Source organism: Eptatretus burgeri, chromosome 13, assembly GCF_056783735.1.
Source record: "Eptatretus burgeri isolate ZD-2024b chromosome 13, Ebu_testis_v1, whole genome shotgun sequence".
NCBI lineage: Eukaryota > Metazoa > Chordata > Myxini > Myxiniformes > Myxinidae > Eptatretus > Eptatretus burgeri.
The window spans coordinates 49,214,145-49,240,173 of NC_140973.1; the positions used below are offsets into that span (position 1 = coordinate 49,214,145).

The following is a 26,029-nucleotide window of genomic DNA, read 5'->3' on the forward strand; positions in this document are numbered from 1 at the left end:
CATCGGTCCAGCAAAAGTCCTCGGTACATCTCACCAGGGTGCCACCGAAACACCCGGATCAACTTCTGGGTGGGCGGTCCCCTTTCTCCTCCGTCTCTCGATCGATGTTGTTCTCACTCCCGACTTTGAGGTGTTCTATCCCGACACGTAATGCGTTCAGGAAGCCGTAGGTCGCATTTGGATTTCAGTGGTCCAACCCACAGTGAACAGCAATATTTGGCCTTGTTCCGACCTACCGGGTCTGAGAAGTTCTTAAAGTTTTGGCCTACATGTCAAATTTGGCCTCTCTACTATAGATCCAGTCTTTGGGGTACACTTGGTCTCTCCTCAACCCTTCCCTGGCATACTTGCACTGAGCTCGGTCCTTGGGGAGCACTTGGTCTTGGCTCAACCCTTCTCCGGCGCACTCACTCCCGGATCGGCCCTTGGGGTGTACTCGCTCTTCGCTTATTACAGAGCTCACTGAATGCGCTCCCAACTCCCTGTCATCTTCCTTTCCCTTTTCTCGCGCTCTTCGCTCGGCATTTCTGAACCCCGCACCCTCGCAAAGTTTTCCAGCAACGTTCCCGGCACGTCTGAAGGTGGCGAAGCCGGGCATGTTGCGTACACGCTGTGTGCCTGTCGTATTGAACCAGTCACGTACCTGTCCGCATCGCCAACCCCTTCACGAATCGTACACAGGTGTGTTGCGATAACTTTTATTTTCAGGATTTGTGTGTTTACTCCATGAGGCGATACCAATGTGGATTACCATCACCGCAGTCACCAGGCTTTTGCATGAAGACCAATATCTTGCCTAATTGTGTGCACCATCCTCACAGGTGAATGCACACTCCTCATGATGCAGCGTCTTTCGTGTTCAGTGGCAGGCGGATCAGGGTGGCGGTGGGAATGTGAGCTTACAAATCCATAATCCGTGCCACATTGTGCTATTTATTTGTTTGTTTATTTCTTTATTTTGCTCCTGGATTGTATTGATGTTTTGTTGTTGAAACTTCAAAGCACCTTCTGTCTCGGACCGAGGGGGGGGGGGGGTCTCGGTCTCCTATCTCCTCTCCTCTCTCCATAAAAGCGAGGGGTGAGAAAGCTGAAGTAGATTACACCAGCAATTATCACGTCATAAATTAGAACACAACCGAAAGCGTATGTAAAAATTAAATTTATGGCATGTCAGGGGGAGATAATAACCAAGCAAGCTATTAATTTTCTTGCCTTCATTTAACCAAGTCTGATGTATGTATGACAGCGACGACACCACATAATATCATTTGCATTAAACGCATCCTCCGATGAGGGCTCGTTCTCATTGGTCGGCTGCGATGCCCCCTCCCCCACCCCCCTCCCCCCAACCATCTCACCCGCCCCCCCTCCCCCCATCCACGACTCGCGCCACAAGCATTCTGAAACAGAAAACCGGAAAGATAAATAAGTATGGTAATATGAGCTACTTGTCATGGCCTTGTGAACCGGAGTCGTCTATGCTAGTCGGTTAGCGACTGTAACCACGTTCGCTCATCGCAAATCACCTCGTCTGGTGGGAAATCACCGACTCTCATCTCGAGTTCCACGCTCATCGGTTCCTGGGATCGTGAGCACCTGCACTCCAGGTGAGTCACATGGCCGGAAACTCTTACAAATCGTCGCGTCACACGTTCACCTTCAACGAGGCTCTGACCAAAGTGGGCACATTTTATTCTCAAAAATGATTCATTCGTTGTAGTGTTTGTGTGTGTGTGTGTGTGTGTGTGTGTGTGTGTGTGTGTGTGTGTGTGTGTGTGTGTGTGTGTGTGTGTGTGTGTGTGTGTGTGTGTGTGTGTGCACGCGTGCGTTTTAATTCTCCGCTTTATGGTACATCGGAGTAGCATTATTGTTATGATTATGTTGATATAATGCAGGTGTTTCCATCTTCGCATCGGGAAATTGGATGACCATGTCGAGGTGGTAATACGAGGCTCGCGTATCGCCAACTCGTTCCTGTGCGAAGGTGGAATCAAAATTAATCGTCGAAATGTGTTCTCGTTGCTCACAATGACAAGAGCGAAGCATTTCACGTGTTATTGGAAACCTGTTAAATTACCGTTCCCTTTCACCTGCTACTTTGCGACCGTCGCAACAGGAGTTGCGCGTGTGCGGCCTGCGCTCGCGATGTGCAGCGCGATGTGGATTCTTACCACCCAAGGTCATTCGTCATCGTCGTCGTCGTCAGGGCCGTTTGACATGTGAACATGTATGTCGCAAAGCATGTGCGAAATATTACACCAATACACACTGAACATGCAAAAGGTCGCCCCACCTCTTCCCTCCTACCCCCCCCCCCCACCAAATCCCATCTCCAAACCCCCTAGCAAAAAATAAAATAACTAAACTGCCTAATATTGTTTCCATCTGCTTTTTCTAAATCAATTGTTGTTATCGTTCCAGTGCCTTAATTCATGTTTCATTCAAACCCGTGATTGCAGGACATCTACAATCTCCGAGCGGTGCGTGCATCCCACGAACGATAGATAACCCCCTTTTAAAGGACCCTGCAAAGGCATTCGGTGACGAGGCCCGTGTTGCACTGATTGACGGGAATACGACGTCCGTGCAGCGAGACGGGTTGACGTGAACATGATGTGAGACAGGTGCATGCGGGTCGGCAGGTATTTCGGCCGTTTGGTGTCTCCGTTTGCTCCTCTGCGAGCCGACATCATGCGATGGTGTGCCGTGCGTACCACGATGCGTGAATCCCACAGCATACGGACTTCAGAGCTGCTGAATAATTTGCATGCTAACCAGAGCAAAAAAACTGATAAAGTGTGACCTTCATTTGTGCCTTTAAATTGCGCCAGATAAGCCGGGAAAGCAATCAAGGGTGGAAGGATAATTGACTGCAAAATGATAATGGGATAGAATTGTAAGGTTTTTCAAGCGAACGGAATAGATGCCTTTTAAGAGGGAAATGTTAATGTTATAAACATTGAGCGTTTGTTGATTTTTATCCACCCACCACTTCCCTCCTTCCCATTTCAATTTCTCAAAAGAAAAAATTAAAAAAAACATTTAAATTAAAAATATGTTCATTTCAAAACTTTACAACATCAGTGTAATTTCAATATGCCGGTTTATTGCAAGACTTGGAGGTAATTTAAACATGTCCATAATAAAGCATCTTTTGAACAAATCAAAACAAGATGCATTTCCACTCTTTAATGTGATCTTAAAGAAATGGTCAAGTAAACGCTCATTTTCTTGGTCATGCTTTTTAATGAAACTTGTACTTTAATCTTTCTCAGCATTTTATCGGTGGCGTGATACCTGCTCAAAGCTTTGGGTTACCTTGCTCTGGATGATCACTCAGCCCGTGGTCTCAGGCTGGCCCAGAGATATGCACACACGCCTGTGAGCTGTCTATCCCGTGTTTGAATCCAGACGCAGCTATAAACTCTCATCCTGGTGTTTCACAGGCAGGGCGATGCATCGTGTGCAACGTCCGTCAGATGGACGTTAAGCTGGAGGGCCCTTCTGCGAGCACCGGTCGTCCGTGGACGTTAAACATCCCACGGTGTCTTTTAAGAAGAGCTTTGGGCGAGTTATCGCCGGCACCCTGAACAAAGTACAAATTCCTGTCACCTTCAGTGGAACGTGAGGCCTGGCCAGCTGGTTCATGAACACCGTAATAGTTGCAGTTGTTAAAGTAGTAGCGGTCATGGTAGTAGTAGTACTAGTAGTGGTGGTACTTTGAGTTGTTCCATCCATGCCTTATTTATAATAAAAATAATAATAATAATAATTAACAATAAGACAATAAAGTACAATGTAAATTTTAGCATTTCAATATTTTTTGATACTGCTTTTACAGCAACTTTAAAATAATTAAGAAACAATCTCTCTTTATTCTTCCAACAATAGACCACACAGTTGTCGAGTAAACTCTCATACCTTTCATAAATGGTCACCTGACTGATGATCCATCCAGCTTGGTGCATCTGATAATCAATCCCCTTCCTTTTTTGGACTTGTTAATAAATCGTTCTTCATTTTTATACAGTTCTTTGCTTCCTTCGAATACGACAGAACAACGTCGAGCCCAAAACCAACAAACGCAATGATAGAAACATCTCCATCAAAATGTTGTGTTTTCTTATTACACCATACAGTACGACACACTTTCATTATGTTTGTTTATTTATTCATTGATTAAGGCTCGTGCAATGAAGCCGTCATATCACAAAGGCTAATGTAACAAAAGAAAAATCAAATTGTTTCCACCACGCTGAAATATTGAAAGTAATCATATAGACTGGCAGGCCCTACATGCAGTGCAATGGTATGGGGCCCAGGAACGAGAGGTGTTCAAAAGGTTCGAGGAATGCCGTATTCATTGGCACCCGAGAGCCAAGGTTTTTTTTTGTTTTTTTGCTCATTATAAACTTGCATGCATGGTCATTATATGCCATTACTTTTATTAAGCCGACATTGTTGTTTCAGAATATAATCTAGAAGTTTGCCAAATCATACGATTGTGGGTCTTAGTTAAATTCAGCGTCGAGGTGTGATCACGTTTTTGTGCAAGCAAATCCATGAACGCAAGGTGGTCATAAATGGTGAAGGTGTGCCCTCATATTCTACAGATGTGAAATGGCCAGTTGACTCGAGTGTTGACGTATTTCACTTAAGATGACCCGAGCTGAAAGATGCGACTGATACACATCCTGTTTCTCAGGTCAAGGCATGAATCTGAGGATTGCTTTGTTAAGGTGTCCAAAATTGCAGCTTGCGCTTTTTTTTTTTCTTTTTTTTTTTTTTCTCTCTCTCTCTCTCTCTCTCTCTCTCTCTCTCTCTCTCTCTCTCTCTCTCTCTCTCTCTCTCTCTCTCTCTCTCTCTCTCTCTCTCTGTTCATTCCCTTTCTTCTCGTGTCCAACTGTTGTCACACTGCCCTACTTTTACTTTTAGTTCAAACCCTCCTTCACCTTGTTCTTTCATGAGCCTTGATCTTGAAGAAAAACAAATTCTCAACACACCATTTTCATCATTATGCAGGAATGTTTTGGCATGTACTTGGTCTCAGACTGAGGGTTCCGGTTCCCCCACCCCAAACCTTTGCATTCATTGTCGACAGCATGTCACAAGCGTCTCAAACTCTTTAACTCAGAACCAGCTGACTTGCGTGCTCATCTGGTAACTGCTTATGAAACATAGCTTTACCACTGGAATCTTGAAACGAAATTGGAATACATCCAATGTAAGTGCAAGGGATCGCAACAATCCATACCTTTTCACACAAAACCCACAGATAGCAAGATGACCGTCATCTCTTTTTGGCATGCCAAGGGAACCCTGCTAATTGACATCAAATCAAAAATCATGCTTTTTGGCATGCCAAGGGAGGCTAATTGCCTCCTAAATCAAAGATCACGGTGGAATCTCATACCAGTCTTTTACTGAAATTGTGGAAGTCCGTCATCAACGACAGGTACTGAGGGATGTTGACCAAATTACGATCACACCATCAGAGGTAGGTACTTCGATTCACGAGTCCACTTCCCACGGACTAAAAGCACAAGCATCCATAATTATTTCAACGAGAATTTTTTTGTATCATGGAATGATGTTTCTTTGTTATGAAATGCTTCCCACAATATAAAGGCTTCTGCTGTATTGAACTACTGACTTTAACGTGTGTAATGTGGTTTACACAACTCGAGGTCAAGCTTGGTTTAGCATTGCATCTGATTTGTGTCTGGCCTAGTTTAGGGGCAGACCTACTCTCAGATTTGATCTGATTTGCATTCAGCTTGCTTCAGGTCAGACTGCTCTTTAATTGAATGTGATTTGGGTTCTACCTGATTGTGATTTGACCTTATTTTAGATGGAATGGGATACTCATATCTGTGAAGGGTTGTGTTGGTCTGCATTGGCGGAGAAGATAAACAAAGGATTTTATCAAGTAATGTTGATAAGAGTGCATTTACCACCGTGGGAAACAATGTGCACCTAACATTTTTGAACCTGAGGAAGAGCCAACATGACGAAGGACCATCGCTCGAAACAACCGCACCTAGTTTCCCGTGGTGATAAACATGATCTTGTCAACTTTGAGTTGATAAAATTCCTTGTTGTATAGAGGCAACGTTTGGGTTAGTTCCGACTTATGGTAGGTCCATCCAGGCTAATGTGGAGGTGCTATGTGTTTGCCCAGGTGCCGGTTTCCATGGCGATGATGACCCCTCAGATGATAAGTCCACAGCAGATGCAGCAGCTTCTGCAGCAACATGTCCTGTCACCACAGCAACTACAAGCCTTCCTCCAACAACAAAATGCCATGATGCAACAGGTAAAGAGCAAGACGTTTTGCTGATATTCTTCCTCATATTGCACTCGTACTGTGAGTGAAATTTTTGAAGTTTATTTTCTGCTCTCAATAATACCTGTATTGGTGATGTGATTTGCTATTTACCATGTGAGTGTGAGATACTATTGCGCGTCCAGATTTGGATTATGCCCTCATTTGTATAAAATACAATTCTCATTGATCTCTCGGCATGAATGACTCGTCAACCTCTCTGACACTCAGAGAGCCGAGTTCAAACTTTGGCACGATCCCTTCTAATTCTGCACTATGGTGGAACACCAAACAATGAATTAATTTCCTCGATAAGCAATGGCTTTCTATAGCACAAATATGAACTCGACTCAAGATTGGAAAGCAATTGCACGTCCATCAAATCGACCGGAAACTTACCCTGATCCACCTGTGTCTGAGACCTACCTGTGTTTTTGACAAAAAGGTGAATTGGACTCTTCCTTAAGTTTGTTATGTTATTGAGTTATGGTGCCCATATTTAATGTGGCAAAGGTGGCACAAAGAGAAAAGAAAAATAAAACATGTAAAGATGGCCACCTTCATTGAAGGAACCAACAATAAAAGGGTTCCTGAAAGCTCAGCTGAGAATATTAGTTGCATGTCTGTCCTGTAAATGAATAGGATATTGAATGTGGATCTTCTTGCATTTTTAAACCATTTCTAGCCAAATGCGTTCAAATGCTTTTTGGGTGCTTTCCAATTGGCAAGCACCTCCCACCTCGATTTTCCTCGGTACTGATTTGCATCCGCTCAGACACACCCAGCTGGTGTCATGGGAAGTGGTGTGATTTTGTATAAAGTGATGCATTGTGATCAAACCTTGACGTCCAGGAATGACACGAAGCCCAGTGGGACGTGTGCCCAATTATCAAATAACCTGCTATGCTGAGTCCCCCATCGCAGACACCCCACAATTAGCCAAGAACTCCTTTTTCCCCCCAATGTCTGGGCGAGGCAAATCGGCAAAGTGATATGAAAACGACCGGAGAATGGGATGCCAGGACTGTTTCAGATATGAATATATATTTATTTATTTATTTATTCATTCATTCATTCATCCATTCAATCTTTCATTCATTCGTGGGGTTTTCAGGAATTTTCTACAATCTGCTATTAGTATTACTCCCAATACCATACCTGCTGACATTTGGATCAGCTTTTTGGAGAATGGAATCTTGTTCTGCACCGTTGTTGTTTTGTGTTGAGCATATCTTTTTACTCTGTTGGTGACCTTGCTCGAAACTCATGGAAGCACTCGCATATGTAACACAGGCCTTATGGGGACTCATATTAGAAAATACATTTGTCACAACCATTGTGTTATTTCAGTGTACATTCTGTGTTATTAATAAAACGATTGTGTATCACTTGTAACAGGGAGACCTTGTAAAACAGAGAGCAGGTGACAGCACCGGAAAGGAAAAAAAAGAAAAACCTGAATTTCAATCAGCTAAGGATTGCTCGTCAAAGCAATTGGAATGTGTCTCAATTGTATTTTCCATCATAAAAGTCTCAATTCTTCCTGAGCTAACCCTCGTGCTATGTCTGGTGGCATGTTTTGGTGATTGTGCATCGTATGCATCCAGCTGTTCTTTCTCCGACTTGTAGCATCCACCGAGTTACGGCAGAGGGAAAAAAATAGCGATTCAACTAGGTATTAGATGTTGAGGTGTTCTTTGCCATTGCTCATTTTGTAATTTATATTTTAAAGAAATACATCATATAACGAGTTGGCCCAGCCCAACACAGAGGAAGACGGGGTTTTGCAATCACTTATGTGTCTGTCTGTCTGTGTGTCTGTCCTGGCCATAACTTTTTTATTGGCCATTTTCAACATCTTTATTTTGACAATATGGAGAAAACAAATTAATTATTTTGTTTAAATAATAATAATAATAATAATTATTAGTATTATTATTATTAACCTCACCACAGGAGAGGAAATTGCAGTTGGGTCTGCTTGTCTTTCTGTCCATTTGTTTGTTACTTGCAAAATCGAAGATTTTTCAAGCATATTGGTCAGTCGATTTTGTTATTCTGTCTGTCTGTCTGTCTGTCTGTCTGTCTGTCTGTCTGTCTGTCTGTCTGTCTGTCTGTTTGTTTTTCGCCTACATGTCACAATTCCAAATCGATGTTCACGAAACTTAACCACATAGGAGAGTTTGTCATGAGCAAGAAGCCTATTGTTTTTGAGGTCAAAAGGTCAACAACATAGGCCAAAGGTCAACAAATTTTTAAAATTTCTAAAATCCTCAATTTTCATCCGATTGACTAGAAATTTGAACAGGATTTATACTTCAAGTCAATTAATCCAACTGGCCGATTATTTTTGAGGTCAACATGGACCAAAAGATCAACATAGGCCAAAGGTCAACAACTTAGGTGAGATTTCTAAATTCCTAAATTTTCATCCAATTGACTTGAAATTTGAACAGGATTTTAGAAAATTGGATTTTTCTAAAACTAAAAGTCAATTAATCCAACCAGCCGATTATTTTTGAGGTCAACATGGACCAAATTATCAACATAGGCCAACGGTCAACAACTTAGGTGAAATTTCTAAATTCCTCAATTTTCATCAGATTGACTTGAAATTTGAAGAGGATTTATATCTCAGGTCACTAAATTAAACCAGCAAATTGTTTTTGCAGTCAACATCGGCCAACGGTCAATAACTTTGGTGAGATTTCTAAAATCCTCAATTTCATCTCATTGACTTGAAATTTGAAGAGAATTTGTATAATCAGGTCACTAAATTCAACCACCAATTATTTTGGAGGTTCACATAAGCCAAAAGGTAAACAAAGGCCAAATTTCTAAAATTGTCAATTTTCATTCAATTGACTTGAAATTTGAAGAGGAGTTTTGCATATTTGGTCATTTAATTCAACCACCAATTTTTTTGAGGTCAAATTTGTTTTATAGGTTTTGCAACTATCGTGCTCTGCATGACATCTTCTTCTTGTTTGTTTGTCCACACACAACTTTAGTGTTTCTCTCCGCAACCACTTGTTCGGATCGAGTCAAAATTTTCACAATAGGAGTGACTACTTATGTAGAATGTTTTAATGATAATTATGTTGTCATAGGTCATGTGGTATGTGCAGCCATTTTAGAAAAAATGAAAAACTTTGGACCTCTGTATCTCCAAAACCACACCATGGAAAAAATTGAAACTTGGCACATGTCAAAGCCTCATCATGGGGAATAAGTGTTATTTTTTTAAAAGATGTCATCGGCACCTTTTTTATGATGACATAATTGCATACATAGAACACGACTTCCAATCGGTATGATAATTTTTGACATTCATCTGGGGATATATGGTCCACAGAAACAAATTCAATTGATGACGTCATCATTCACGTGGTTTGGCAGCCATATTGCTTTAAAAAAAAACAAATACCTTCAAAAATCTTCTCTGAAATGACTTAACAGATCGATGCAAAACTTTACAAGCATGGCCACCGATTTATCCATGAGGAACAAAACGTTCACACGTATGACATCATAGTTTACATGGCTTGGCAGGCATATTGGATTTACCCTAAAACCTATAAAAAATCTTCTTCTCCAGAACAGCTGTACAAATCGAGGGGAAACTTCACAAAAATGTTCCCCAAGCCTTGGGGATACCAGGGTATTCATGAATAATTGCAAGGTCACATAGTCTGGGAGCCATATTGGATTGAGGAAGAAAATAAAAATAAAATTATTTTGAACCACTTCATCGATCAACGTCAAACTTCACAATTATGATCTAGTGGTGATGTGGAATATATGTTTTAAATTTCAACCTGATCGGATGCATTGTCTGGCAGCTATAATTATTTATTTTTTTTTGATCTGGGTTCTTTTCTTTTTTTTTATAATAAGGCTTACCGAGATGGGTTTGAGGCTAGATGAGTAGCAGCTGAAACCTGAATCCTATCCAGGTTCCACATGATGACTTCATCTTTGTGTTTTACTTGTTTGTGTTCCTTCTGATTACTCCAATACAGGACTGTGCCTATTTGGTCTTCCATTTGATTTGAATTGAATTTCTTTTAATCCCATTCTCAATTCAATTGAATAATAATAAACGTCATGGGTCAGGGTCAGGTGTCCGATCAAAGCGGGGTTGCATCAAAATGGGACGTCTTGGTACCGGTCATCACTGCCAGCAATTGTGAAGTATACTTGGAGTTGTCTATTTTTAATTGCGGAACACACCAGTACACAAACACTAAACAAAATACGACACAAACGCCACACCAAAACAAGTCCTGGCGAGGGTCTGCAAACTCTGCTATTTTTGTTTTGTTTTTTTTTCGACCCTTTTTTGGCCTTTTTTTCTCCATTATATTTTAACATTCTTTTTCTCAGCAACCACTTGTCTGATTGACACAAAATGTTCATGGTAGGAGTGACTCCCCCCACCCCCCATGCAGAACATTTTAATTATAATTGTGACATCATAGGTTACGTGATATGGCAATCATCTTGGATTAAATGCAAAAATATTAAACCATTATATCTCTGAATTCCTTGATCAGAAAAATTTTGTACTTGGCACATCTCATCCTACTCCCAATGGGGGATAAGGGATTTTAAGGATGACATCATCGATTATGTGGGAGACCAGCCATAAATGTTTTAATCTAAATCCTTGTTTACCATTGAGATTCAGTTTGTATATCTGGGCCATAACAATTTTACCAAATGAGCTTTTATCATAAAATCTTCAACAAACCTTTATGAGATTTTGGAGAACACGAATTAATAAAGTGGATAATTTTTGTTAACTGTCGTTTTCGTCAAGTTTAGTTTGAGTACAAAGTGGAAGTGAACGGGCTTTGCATTTTGAGATGCCTTCTAGTTTTGATTGCAACTTTGAGACAACATTGCTTGTTTTGCTTTCCACATTTTGACTCTTCCACTGCTTGTATGTCTGTGTCTCTGTGATATGTATTTTGTGGTGACCCCTAACCCCTCAAGGCACATCAGGGATCTCATGACCAGTTGGGAATGTTTCCGTAGCTTTTAGTTTACCCAGAGTCAGGTGATTACTCCATTGCAACATGAAACTAAAGAAGGACTGGGCAGGGTACTTCCCTACACAATGGCCTACTGTTTTCAAAAGGCACCTTCAACATCTACAGGCGAATGGTAGAGCAGATGACACAGCTCGTCCTGGTTGATGGAAAGCCCTACCAGTCTGATGGTATATGAGCTGTAAAATTCTCATCAAGATTTTCAAAATTTCTGCTTCCGGTTCTTGAGCGACGGCGGCGAGTCCTCTTCAGGGTCTCTGCCGACTTTCTCAAAGATAAGTTTTCCGATTGTTTTTGTTGCATTTTTACTGTCATTTAGTTATCTCTGTGTTTACTGTGTGTTTCTCGTTAAGTCTTGTGTTAAAACTTGTCCTAATTGTTGAGTTTTCATCGTCTTTTTATATCGGGCTTCCTTGAGACCTTCCCTTCTTCCCATTTGTGTGCACGATCATGTTTATTATATTTTCTCCCTATTATCATCAGTTTTTATTTTCTCCAATTTTCCCCCCACCCTCCTTCTATCCTTCTCATCGATACCCTCTGTTTCATGTCTTGATATATAAAAAAAACAACAAAAATAAACCTTTTCCCTCACGTAATACCCCACGTAACCATGTGACTTCCTGTACCAACTCTTCTTCCTCCTCCTTCTGCCAATCTCCCATCTTCTACTTTTGCAGACCCACATTCACCATATACCTTCACAATTTTTCTTCAACCTTTCCTTTACCTAATCTTACCTAATCTTTCAAAAAAAAAAAAAAATAAAGCAGTCTCTTAAAATGTTACAACTTCCTCTTTCACACTTATGGTTCTCAGTATTGTATCATAATTCAATGCTCTTGTTCTTTAAAAGACTATTTTCATTTTGACCTTTCCTTCTTCCCGTGACTGAAAAGGCCCACTGTTACATTTCTTTTCTCCATTCTCTTAATTCTCCTTTGTTGCATCCCTCACGTAATGTCTTTAAAATTTTAATAATCCCAATTTGCAATGCATGTTGGTGTTCCATCAATCCTCCCTTTTTTTTTTCAACTTCAGTGCCAATTCATCCCACCTCCTTAACTCTACCTCCTCCTAACCCCTCAACTGTTATCCCCTCTTCTTACCCCTCCCATCTTGCCCCTCATCCTACCTCCGCTCTTAGCAACTCTTCACTCTCTTCTGCTTCAGTATCAGGTCCTCCTCTGTTGTCCCAAAGTGTGTGATGTTCTAACATCTGTGGGCTCCATTCAAACCCAACAGATATCTCACTCTCTCAATCAGTACACACATCACCATGAACATGCTCTTTCTCTCCTCTCAGCACACCTACCCCTCTTCCCAACTTCTCAAATCTTGTACCTCCCCCTACCCGCTCTATTCTTTACCATACCTCGACCAAGTCTCATGCTTGCCCTCTTCGCATCTCTCCCATCACCCTCTTGCACCTTTGCCGGGCCTGCTCTCATCATCTCCCCTCCCTCTCAAAGCAACCTTCACACTCTTCCCCTCTAAGCTTCCCTCTCACCTTTCTCAAAAACTCCCCCCTCACCCTTCTCCCTCAAATCTTCCCCCTCACACCCCCTTCCCAAAGTTCCCCCCTCCCCCCGCACATCCACACAGCTGCTCCTTCCCCCACCCTCTGTCTTCCATCTTATCACTCCTCCTCCTCCAATCTTCAACTGCCTTTCCACCCTCTCTTATTACTCCCCACTGTACCTCAACCCATCAATACCGAGCCTTTTCTCATCCTCATCCTGCGCTCTCCACCAGCTCTTCTGCAATCCCCCACACTCTTTCAACAACTCTCCTTACCTCCCCCCTCCTCCCTCGTCTTACCCTCCCCCTCCTCTCCCCTACACCCAAAACTTCCTCCCTTCCTCTTCCTTAAAAGTGTGGACCTCAAACATCCAGAGCCTTCGCTCAAACCTGACTGATCTTTCCATACAGGTAACCACTGACAAACCAGACATAATCTGTTTAACAGAAACTTTCGTCCTTCAAGACGTCTCTGACTCCCTAGTATCTCTCACCATTACTCCCTCCTCTGGTTTGACAGACCTGAGCCTCGTCCTGGCGACAGAGTTGCCCTCTTCATCAAAGACTCTATTCCTCACTCACCATGCAGTGCCCTCTCTCCCCCACAGCCCCAGGAAAACCTCTGGCTATGGCTTCCCTCTACACATGTTTATTTGTGTGTTGTACCGTCCACCAAACAGTGATGACTCCATTTACATCTCGCTCTCTGAAAACATGGACCAACTTCCTATCCTCTCATCCTAACTCTCTCTTCCTCATATGTGGTGACTTCAGTTGTCATCATACCAGTTGGCTGGGTGTGGGTACCTCTCTCACCTGCATGGCACTTCAGCCAGACTTCTGTGACTCCTTGCGACTGACACAATTTGTCAACTTTCCGACCCGAGACTCGGCCAACGGTACAGCATCTCTTCTGGATCTGATTTTGACCAATTTGTTTTTTTGTATACCTTGTCGAGGCTCTTGTGAGAGCTAACACACAACGCACAGCAAGGGGGACATGAGACGAGGGGTGGGAGTGGGAAGGACAAAACAGTGGAGAACAGAGACATTAGGAGATCTGCGGAAGGGAGAGGGATAGGGCGAAGAACATGGGAAATACAAGATGGACATTACAGGGAGTTTCGGGAAGGAAAGCAGGGAATTTGAACGAGGTGGGCTTGGGTGGATTATTGGGGGAAGAAAAGATCGAGGATTTGGATGGGGGATAAGAGGTGGTGGTGAACAGCTGTTTTGAAGGTCTGGAGGGAAGAATGGGATTGAATAGAGTGAAGGAGTTTATTCCAAAGGTGGGGAAAAAAGAGGAATGAAAGAGTGAAGGTGAGCAGTGATTCGTGATTTTAGTAGTTTTACCAGAAGGGGGTTGTTGGTGGAGCTTGAGCGCCCTGCGGAAATGTGGTGGGGACAAATCGCAGAGAGAGCAGGGGGGGGGGCGAGAAGGAGAGGAGACGGTAGAAGACAGAAAGACCACCGACCAGCCTGTGGTGAGAGAGTGAGAGGCCCAAAGACTCAGCCTCATTGCAGGAGATGCCAATGATCCGAAATACCTTGGTTTCCACAGCGAGAAGCCGAGAAAGGTGGGAGGCAGGAGCACCAGCCCAGAGGAGAGAGCAGTACTCCATCAGGCTGCGGACGAAAGCTTTGTAAGTGGCCAGGAGCTCAGGTGGGCTGATGAAGGACTTTGCACGACGGAGGATTCCCAATCGGCGACTGGCTTTGGAGACGAGGTTTGAAATGTGGCTTTCCAGGAAAGGTCATGGCAGATAGTGAGACCCAGAAGGTTGAAAGAAAGGACTTCTTCCAGAGGATTGTTGAGAAAGTGGATGGGGGGGGGTTCTAAACGGTCCTTTCGGAAAGACATCGTGAGAGTGTGAGATTTGTCCGGATTGAAAGATATGTTCCACGTGTTGGACCAGTTTGTGATTTTACCCAGATCTGCAGTGAGCGAAGAAGTTGCTGCTTGCCGGTCTGAGGGATGACCGATGGTACGGAAGAGGGTGGAGTCATCAGCAAAGAGATATAGAGGATTTTTCAGAGTCGGAGAGGTCATTGATGAAAACCAAAAAAAGAACAGGGCCCAGAACGCTACCTTGCAGAACTCCAGCCTGGACAGGAAGAGGAGATGAAAGAACTCCATTTCGGGCCACACGTTGACTGCGACAGGAGAAGTTCTCGAGCCATGAGTCGAAATGTCCTTGGATACCATAGGAAGAGAGTTTGGTGAGCAGGGAAGGGTGCCAGACCATGTCAAAAGCACGTGACATGTCCAGGAATACGGCTCAAAATATCTGCTGAAAAAAAAAATTCCCTGAAAATATCTGATGTTCTTCCCTCGCTCCCATCGGTTCATCTGATCACAAGCTTGTTGAAGTAAACATCTCTCTGGCTGTTGTTAGAGAACCATCTCAGTGCCGTTGAGTCTGGCGTTTCACTCAGGCTGACTGGCAAGGTCTCCAAGCAGCCATAAAACTTCGAGACTGGTCTCCCATCACTACTTTCTCCAACATCAACTCATCTTGGGAATTATTTCAAAGAAACTTGCTCTCCCTCATGCACAGATTTATGCCCTCTCGTCTTCAGTTGTCCTACCCTTCTTCCCGCCCTTGGTTCACTGAAGCTTGTGGTGAGGCAGTTGTCCTGAATCAACTTGTTTTCGCCTCATGGAAGGCTAATCCAACTGAAGGCAATCTCAGTTCCTTCCACAAAGCTCAGAAAAAGTGTGTCTACCCTCAGGAGAGCCAGAAAACAACATCATTCTGATCTCAAGTCTGAATTTTCAAACCTGTGTCCCTCCTCCAAATATTGGTGGTGTCTAGTTAAGTCTGTTTCTGGTGTATGTTCCTCCTCCATCCCCTCCCTCACCTCAAATGTCCGCACAGCTGACACTGCACTTGAAAAAGACTGAATGCCGAAACTTTGTGTTGGCTTCTAAATCTTGTGTCCCAAACCCGTCGCTTTCTGTACCCACCTTACCAATTCACACTCAGCTGTTCCTGGACTCTATGTCCTTTTCCCCTTGCTGGTGGAGAACTTGCTGTCAAACCTGGACTCAGATTCTGCAACCGGTCCAGACGGCATCAGCCCATGTGCCCTATAAACGCTGCTAATCTGCTCTTGCTCACCCTCTTTCTCTTCTATTCACCCTCTCATTTGCTCAAGGTCATCTGCCATTGCATGGAAATCAGCAAGCATCACTGCCCTGCATAAAAAGGTGAAAAAACAGATCCCTGCAACTGCAGACCAATCAGCCTTCTCCCAATCATCAGCAAGATTGTGGAATCCATCATCGCTTCTGACATTAAATCCTTCCTCTTATCCAATGGCTTGATTTCTGATCATCAATTTGGAATCAGACCAGGTCACTCTTCCCTGGAGATGCTGCCTCTGCTTTCCCAACAATGGATGGAGATCCTCATTGCACGACAAGAAATCAGAGCCATCTCCCAAGACATATTTCATGCTTTTGATATGGTCTGGCACCCTGCCCTGCTTACGAAACTCTCTTCCTCTGGCATCCAAGGCAATCTCCACTAATGGCTCACATACTTCCTCTCCTGTCGCAGTCAACGTGTGGCCCTTAATGTAATTCTCTCATCCCCTCTTCCTGTCGAGGCTGGAGTTCCTCAAGGCAATGTTCTGAGCCCTGTGCTTTTTCTGGTCTCTCCGACTCTCTGAAAAATCATCTTTATCTCTTTGCTGATGACCCCCCTCTGCCGTACCATCTGTTATCCCTCAGATCAGAAACCACCAGCCTCTTCACTCCCTGCAGATCTGGACAAAATCAGAAACTGTTCCAACACGTAAAACATGTCTTTCAATCGTGACAAATCTCACACTCTCACTATGTCTCTCCGAAAGGACCGTCTGAAACCCCACCCCCTCCCTTTCCATCTACTTTCTCAAAAATCCTCTTGAAGAAGTCGTTTCATTCAAGCTTCTGTATCTCACTATTTGCCATGATCTTTCCTGGGAAAGCCACATTTCCAAGCTGGCCTCCAACGCCAGTCGCCGACTGGGCATCCTCCATTGTGCAAATTCCTTCCTTGGCACATCTGAGCTCCTGACCATATGTAAAGCTTTCATCTGCAACCTGATGGAGTACTGCTCTCCCCTCTGGGCTATTGCTCCTGCCTTTCACCTTTCTCGGCTTCAGGCTGTGGAAACCAAGGCTTTTAGCATCATTGGTATCTCCCGCGATGAGGTTGAGTCTTTGGGTCTCTCACTCTCTCACCGCAGGCATGTTGGTGGTCTTTCTGTCTTCTACCATCTCTTCTTATCTCCAGCCTCCCCCCCCCGCTCTGTCTGAGATATGTCCCCCCCCACCCCCATATTTACACAGGGCGCTCAAGGTCTGCCAGAAATCCCCTTCTGGTAGCTCACCTTCACTCTTTCATTTCTCTTTATTCTTGCCTTTGGAACAAACTCCCACACTCTGTTCAATCCCACTCTTCCCTCCAGGTCTGCAAAACAGCCGTTCACCACCATCTCTTATCTTCCCCAATCCAAAACCACGATCTTTTGTACCCCGGCTAATCCGCCCCAAACCCACCTCCTTCAAATTTCCTGCTTTCCTTCCTAAAAGTCCCTATAGTGTCCATCTTGTTTGCCCTGTGTACCCTGCCCCATCCCTCTACATCCAGACCTGAACCAAAATCCATTCAACTTGCTCTTGTCACCAACCCAACTCATCCACCAAGTTTCATCATCACCTGTCCATAACCTTTTGAGATATCATGTTATATCTAGTTTTTGGCCTTATCGGTCAATGGTGAATAATCGCTTTAAACTTTTATGTCCGGATCTTCACGAAAATCTAATTAATTTGTCTTTGTCACACACCCAAACTGTCCACCAAGTTTTGTCTGAATCCGTTTATAACTTTTTGAGATATCCTGATCACAGACAGACAGACAAACGGCGGTGAAATCATAACCTCCATCCACCTTCGTTGGCAGAGGTAAAAATTCTTCTATTTTTGTGGAGCAATTCCCCTCAATGGAACTGTAATGTAGTTGCATGAGGACTAGAACCCAGATTGTAGAAAGCTTAAATACAAGAGAGCTGCCTCTGAGCTATCCTGTCAGCTCGCAATCATGATGAGTTTTTTCTCCATACATTCTCTGATTTTTGTGATTTATACCCCAAATGGCTGTCCATATGTGACTCTACATGGAGGTAGGGGGGATGGGGGGGGGGGTAATTGTACACAAAATGGGAACAGCTTTATGACAGTATAATTGTTTTGGACATTTTAATTAAAGTTGTTTTATTCACCAAATTGTCGTGGGAAATAATTTCAGAAAGATTGAGAAATGTTGTGGATTAATTATTTTAACCAGCGATATATCTTGCCTGTCTTGTGCATGCAAATTGCAGTGATTTGTAGCTTGGAAGGAGATGTAATTATGTCTGAAGAATGCTATTCTTGCATTGCAAGTTCACGTGAAGTCGAAAATTGTCGCTCTCATAACCAGCCCCGATGCAAGTCACTTCTCTTGAGACGCAAATATAGTTATTAACACAACGTTTCAAATAATTATGAATCCTATTTATTGCACCATGTTGTTGTTTCCATCCTTGGTAAGCAACAAAGGGAACAGCAATGAGTATTTAACATTGCAGAGGTTCACCAATCGATGTCGATGACTGTAGATCTCAGAATGAATGACTGATTTATGTGCAATAGCCCCTTATTCATTCAGTAATGGTCGAGGTTAATTACTAATATAAAGTATTCCACAAATACATTGGACGAATATACATTTATTCATATGTAAGTTCGCAATGAGTGTTGGGTAAGTTCCCAGCTGTTTTTGCATCCAGACCTCGTAGATGATTAGTTTGGTGGTTCAGGTGCTTTTGTTCTGTGTTTGCGTTTTGACAAGACATTGTCGTCTCTTCCCTTATTCCCAGCTGAATTTGTGCTTTTCTTTGTTATTGTGCTATCTAAGCAGCGGAATGTGCATTCCATCGCATCGTATTTGAACATCCGCGTCCTTCAGACCTGTATTCACAACCTTTCCTCTGCTTCAGTCAGAAAATTAGCACATCACTCATGCTTTTCAGAGGGTAGCAGAGCACACAGGGCTGCAGACAGCAGATAATCAGGCAGCTGTGTAAGTAACGCCATTTGGTGCGAAAGTTGAAAGGATCGCTGTTTGCCTTTATTAATGTGTCCTTCAGGTGTGCGAGGAGATCGGTCAGAGGATGGTCAGACGCTGCATGCTCATTTGCGCCATTTCTTATCAATGGGTGGTTCTGAGGCCCAGAATAGCTGGCAGGCTCATTAACAATGTCAGGCCGAAGCGCAACCCTGGCGTGATGAAAATGATGATGATGAGTGTGTCAGAATCTGCACCAAGGGAGACCTTGAAAGAACCGACGTTGATGGCACAACTTATTTTCTATTGTGTGCACGCGGCACACCGTACGGCTCCTTTCCTCCCCACATGGTTATTTGTAGGGTATCACCTGCCACCGTGACGTCACTTGCGCACCGATTGAGATGAGGTGCACGTGCCACTCTGATGTGACGTACAGTCACAATTCCTTACGGCTTTTTAACTTTGTAGTACTTTGCACTGACATGGGTTCATTGCTATCCTCCCAGGCCCTCGAGGCGACTAATAAAACTGTCCTTGTGGCTAATTATTTGCAACCAAATTTCTCTGCACACAAAGGTAGGCACCTTTGTTCAAGAAAATGGCTTCTATTCCTGTACTGCTTTTTCTTTATACTGTTACGGAAGCTTGCCAATGAATAGATAAATACAATCTCCTTTCGTATTCCAATTTTGTTTAGCCCCGGCCCTCCTTCCATACACAAGTGAAAAAGAAAAATACGCCACTTGTGCTGTTTTCCAAATCGCAGCACAGGCCGTGTGATTTTGAGATGTCTTTGTGAAAAGACTTTAATTTGACAAGCATATTGTTTCGCTGCTGTCAGGGAGTGGAACACCACTATAAAAAGCACTCTAGGTGCTAATGGCTCTCTCCTGCCTTGATTCTTCCCTCCATCCCATGCCTGCCTCCACAGCCCCTCTCATCATTGCTGCAGCAGCACCTGCAGGAGTATTACAAAAAACAGCAAGAACAGTTGCACCTGCAGCTTCTACAACAACAACAACAACAACAACAACAACAACAACAGCAGCAACAGCAACAGCAGCAACAGCAGCAGCACTCAACCAAGCCACCCAAAGAGGTAGGACCATCAAACATTGTTCAACAGGCTATGAGAACAACCATACAGGGTCAAAGGCCTTCACAGATGCTGCTGCCTTGGCCTGTGTGGCTAGTGAAGCGCAAACGTTTTCAAAACCCATTTTTCAAAGCAACCACATGTCTGGGCAGCAAGCCGTACCTTTCTTTGCTTCATCTGTACCCAGTCTTGAAAAATAAATCCAGGGCTGTGGAGCAAAATATACAAATAATTTAACACTTGCCTGATGGCCTAATTCTTCTATCATGTGCCTGATGCCCTGCCTCCACAAACAAGTCATGCGGGCTGGCAGCATAAATTAGAGCAACGTCTATGCACCTCTGAGCTGTCTACTATATGTTTGAATTTCAACCCAGCTCTAAACTTCTATGCCGGTACTTCACAGGCAGGGTGAGGCATCAGTGTTTGTGTCGTCCCGCATAAACGTGATGTTCAAAATAAGGACAATATCACACCTGTGAGATGTTGCTGTGACTTGCTTTCAAGTCCTTATTGTTGCTCTTTTACCTTGTCTCCATTTGTGGGTTGGCACCATTCACACCAGTTCCCTCCAACCGTTGTGTCTCAAATGACACCTTTTCTTCGTGTTGCGTATGGCAGCTTGGCTGCCGGGTAGCTATCATTTTGTTGGAGCACGACTATGCCGCTAATGCTGTGCACCTATACCAGTACACTGGTACTCATTTCGCTGACCTCGGAAGGATAACGGGAGAAGTCAACCCCACATGGTGTTAATTCAGCGACCAACAGGGCTCAAACTCAGGACCCAGGGATCCCAAGCCAGCCACCATAACCACTAAGCCAACACCAGGTTTAAATAACACTTTTAAATAGCCAATGTGACATAATTTGCTGTGGATACGGTCTTTGCAGGTGTATGTATGATGCATCATTAAGCTTTTTCCAACAGTGCGCTGATAGCGCACAACTTGAACATCTTACTGTTCTCATTGTTGATTAATTACCCTACCACAAGATTGATGAAAAGATGCACGAGATGGCGATTGAATGTACAACTTGATAACGATGGTTCGTTGTGAGAGAATGACTTTGTTGCACTGACGTCATCAGCAATGGTATGACCTGTACGACCTGAAACTTTAGGCCCAAGAGGCTTTCTGAGCCAGATTTCCTTGTTCTGGGAGAATTCCTGGACCAAATTCATGGAGTGGTTGGAGTATACTCATGCGAATCTGCTAAGGGAGATAAGATATTTGTACACACCATTCTTTCACACAGTAAGAGGAAACTTTACATCAACACGTGAGTTCTCAAGAAGCTTTCAGCATGATTACACAGGTGCAAGTGGAGATAACGTCCTTGTATTTGTCTAAATACCCTGGGACTTGAAGGCATTATGTGGAGTTATTGTGGGAAATGATCTGATATCTGAGATGCACCGTACTCTTCACAGAGCGTTGGTTCTGCTGAAGCCATTTCTTGCCAATAGTTATGCTGGGTTGTTTGCCATTGCCTTCCCAGCAGTCAGTCAGGGCAGGAATCTGTAACTCGTCCAGGGCACCGACGATAGCACACCTACACTTTGTGAAGGACACCGTGTGATTGGGATCTTTAACGTCCACCAACCAGTGCTGGCAGATGTCATGTCGTCATTATTATGAGATAAAATTGCACATTTCTCACTTATTTCATCTCTTACTCTCACCTCTCACTCTCACTCGTTCTTGACTCGTATTGTCCTTGTTCCAATGAGGTTGGTGGAGCGATACACATTTGCTGGCATTGCGTTTGCCTCATTCATGCTAATGATTGTGCTTGCATATTCTGATGTATCATTGCGCATGATTGTAAGTGAGCATCCATGAATACACTCCGATGGATAATTTAAAAAAAACCACAGTATTGATGTTGAACACAATTTTTCCACATTGGCTTGAAAACCATACCTTCGGTTTGCTCTCGGCTCAATGCAGTGAACGAGTTCAGAGCACAACATTGTCATTACTCTGCAGCTACTTTCATGTTGAAGTAACTTCGGACATAGTTTAAAACTTGCAACTCACACGAACGACAACTAGAATCTATCCTAATTCATATTCCATACATGAAGCTCTCCACAGTTAATGGATCAAAGATTTTGTGTCCTTGTATTACTTAAATCGGCTGAACTTTTGAAGGCATTATGCCGAGTCCGTATGGATACTTCGAGGAAATTATCTAACGGTGTTGCTGACATCGGCCCAACGTCAGTGTTTATAACGACAATCTAAGTCCTGCTTGCCTTAGCAACAATGGCTTCTTCCTCCAAGCTTCTTGACAAGATGGTGGCTCATTTCCAACTGATATTACAATATATTTTCTTCCTGAAGGTGGTAAGGTGATTCGTAATTCTCTTGAAAAGGACGTGGACTATGAGAACCATTGTTACCTTTATTCGGACCGATGTTGCAGGTGCAAGTGAAAGATTACGAGAGTGATGTTTCAATTGGTTCACAATGACGCTTGCATTATCTAAGAAATAAAAATCAGCTGATTGTTCAATGTTTATTGAAGGAAATCATTGTTCATATGATTCATATTTATACAAGAAATCTGCCACGCAAGTATGTGGAATAAAATCACAGATGTTAAAGGGAAGAGAAACAAGGTGATAACTCTCCGGTTGTACAGCACATCCTCAATTTCTATATGGGCACAAACTATCTCGCTTAAAGTTTTCTTGTCCCTTTGGCTTCTTCTTTCTCACTATACTGCTCCGATTTTATGCTTTTCCAGACAATGTTTTTTGGTTTTGTTTTTTGTATACATTGTCAAGGCTCGTATGAGAGCTAACACACAACGAACCTCAAGGCGGGCACGAGACAAGAGGGACGGGAGAGGGAAGGATAAAACGGTGTGCAACAGAGACATTAGATCTGTGGAAGGGAGAGGGATGGGGTGGGGAACATGGGGTATACAAGATGGACACTACAGGGACTTTCAGGAAGGAAAGCAGGGAAATTGAAGGAGGTGTGTTTGGGGTGGATTAATGGGGGTAGAAAAGATCGAGGTTTTGGATGCGGGACGAGAAGTGGTGGTGAACAGCTGTTTTTGAAGGCGTGGAGGGAAGAATGGGATTGAACAGAGTGAGGGAGTTTATTCCAAAGGAGGGGAAAAAGAGGAATGAAAGAGTAAAGGTGAGCAGTGATTCGTGATTTTGGTAGTTTTACCAAAAGGGGGTTGTTGGCGGACCTTGAGCTCCCTGCGGAAGTATGGTGGGGAGATATGTTTACTTACTGCAGGAAACTTTGTGTTTGACCAGTTTAGCGAATCAATTGCACCAAATTCATCATATGAAGTCGTCATTTAATGTCGCGCTGGATATAAACTACCCAGATAACACACTAATGTTGCACCAATGTCAGCACTGTCTTTGGCCCAACATGATTTTGACCCATGGCCCAACGATGGCCATTGTCCCAATGTTTTTATGCCTTGTGGCTAATGTTGGGCCAGTTTTAGTAAATAGATGTCACTTATCCTGATAACGGACCAAAGTCAGAAGTCCAGGTAAATATTCACAGGTTTAAAATATTGTGTACAGCGACTCTATCACAAGAGTCATGTTGATGCGCTTATTAAAGTGCATTGCAGTGGATGGACACTATGTGGAAACCTAACTTAATATTTGCCAAATATGTATGCATCTTCCCTGTGATTTTCATTACCCACCACCACCGAAGGTGGATGGAAGTTATGTTTTCACTCGTGTCTGTCTGTTTGTTACTTGCTGAAAATTTTTTTTTTGCCAACTATGTTGGTTTGTCACATTTATCTGTCTGTTTGTACGTTTGTCATACGATTTTGGCCACAGTTTTCAAGCAATCTTTCTGAAAATTTTTTGTGTGTATAGAGATGACCGGCCAAGGACAGCAATGCTTAATATTGGTGAAGATCCAAATCCGGATTCAGATTCGATAATTTTTCAAGTGATTCTTCACCATTGAGAAATAGGGCCAAAAACGATATAACGCACAATATCTCAAATGGTTAGGGGTGGATTCAGACAAAGATTAGTAGACAAGTTCGGTGTGTGGAAAGGACGAATTTATTCAATTTAGGTCAAGATTCTAATCCAGAACAGATTATGAGAATTTTTAAAGTGATTCTTCACCATACCACTAAGAGACAGGGCAAAAAAAAAAAACTATGTATAGCATGATGTCTCAAAAAGTTGGAGACTAGTTATGACAAAACTAGGTGGATACGTTGGTTAGCTGACAAGAACAAGCTAATTCGATGTTGGTTAAGGTCCGGATTCAGATTCGACCTATCACTGGGGAAGAAAATTATAAACTGTTCAGCCTCACGGTGGTATGTGCTCTACTGAGTGCCCTTCCAGTTGTAATTTTAATTGTATTTAGTGCAACATCATACAAGAGGCATTACTTTCCTACCCACCCTCGTACATTGATACCTCAGGAAAGGCAGTTTTGCTAACCAGGAGTGCAGCACATGTACATTTACTATATAACAGACACAAGTTTCCCATAAGTGACTTCATGGTGCTTACAGAATGACCGTAAATACAGACCTTTGTCCTGAAGGCCACTTTTATGTAGACCACTTTTTTTTGTGCCACAAACCGATGGGACATACCATGGAGTATCCTCTAACTTTGAAGCCTCTCCTAATTATTTGTGCAGAACAACCCATCTCGTACTTGTGGATATTTTTGGGAATGTATTCTCCCACGACAACAAATTTGGTGTGCATGGTGCACAAACTCAGTTCCTGCCTCTGAAATGGGATCGATTTTCCTTTCCATCGGTTATGATACCTTTTATGAGGTTTCCGAGACACCACACTCTCCCGTTGTTCATAACTACAATCCTCAAAAGTTCTTTGTTGGTGTCAAGCAAATGGTAGATGTCACATTGCGAACTTGAACATCACTCGGTAGAGTAAATACCTCTGCCAGGGTGGACAGTTTACATTTTGTTGCCCATTGATAGGCCAGATCTGCATCCGTACCTTAACGTAATGTAATTGGTTTGTTCTTGACACCTACAAAACTCGTCCACCAAGTTTCGTCCGAATCCGTCCATAACTGTTTGGGATATCATTTTTTTCCCCCATCTCTCAATGGTGAAAAATCATTGAGAGAATTTTTTTAATGTCGTTTCCGGATCCAGATCCGGATAGTCACCGAAAATGAATCGATTAGTCCTTGTGTCACAATCAACCTGTCCACTAAGTTTCGTCTGAATCCATCCATAATCTTTTAAGATATCCTGCTCACAGACAAACAGCCAGACAGATAGACAAACAGGGTGAACCTCTGTCCATCTTTGGTGGTGACGGTGATGAGGTGTGACTGCTTTGCTAAAATGAATGGCCAGTTTGAAGGGTGGACATCCAGGATTTCAAACATCCAGAGTGTTTGAAATATTTTACAGACATTTTCATTTTTTTGATGGAGAGCAACAAATATTGGACGCCCGGAATGATCTAAGGCGACACACTTATCGGCCATGTGTTTTTGACGATGCAAAATCTGGATATTTATGGTGGTGGAAATGACTTTAACAGCACACTCCAAAAGCTATAAATGCCATCTTTCAAGCTCATCATGAAGAATAGCAAACAACCCAACAGGGAAGAAATGGATTTCTGGTCTAAATTTTCCAGCTCAACTAGACCAACCTTAAATTATGAACATTTTCTCTTATTTTTAGCTCACCTGGAACGTAGTTCCGGGGAGCTTCGGGAATGGCGCGTCGTACGTCCGTCCATTCACAAACACTTGCAAATTCTCTGAAACTACATCCATGATTTCGATGAAACATTCATCACCCAGAACATACCAAAGTTTGTGCACGGCATTAAAAAAAAAATCAGGCCTTATGGGGTCTACTGGGGGTTGCCCCCCAAAATAGGTATTTGCTTTCTTCTCAGAAACTACACA

General features: G+C 43.0%; 1 protein-coding gene across 13 annotated transcripts in view; it reads left to right on the forward strand.

Annotated features, from left to right (window-relative positions):
* The window catches only part of LOC147014431 (forkhead box protein P2-like), a 715,070-nt gene that overhangs the window by 482,192 nt on the left and 206,849 nt on the right, over positions 1 to 26,029 (forward strand). For 11 of the 13 annotated variants that reach the window (XM_085852376.1, XM_085852371.1, XM_085852374.1 and 8 more), the window contains 2 exons: positions 6,182 to 6,316; positions 19,936 to 20,103. In XM_085852376.1, the coding sequence (XP_085708502.1) occupies positions 6,182 to 6,316; positions 19,936 to 20,103 (303 nt within the window). Of the gene's footprint in view, positions 1 to 527; positions 682 to 1,397; positions 1,608 to 6,181; positions 6,317 to 19,935; positions 20,104 to 26,029 lie in introns of those variants that run through there. The other 2 variants (XM_085852380.1, XM_085852379.1) reach the window with 2 other exon arrangements.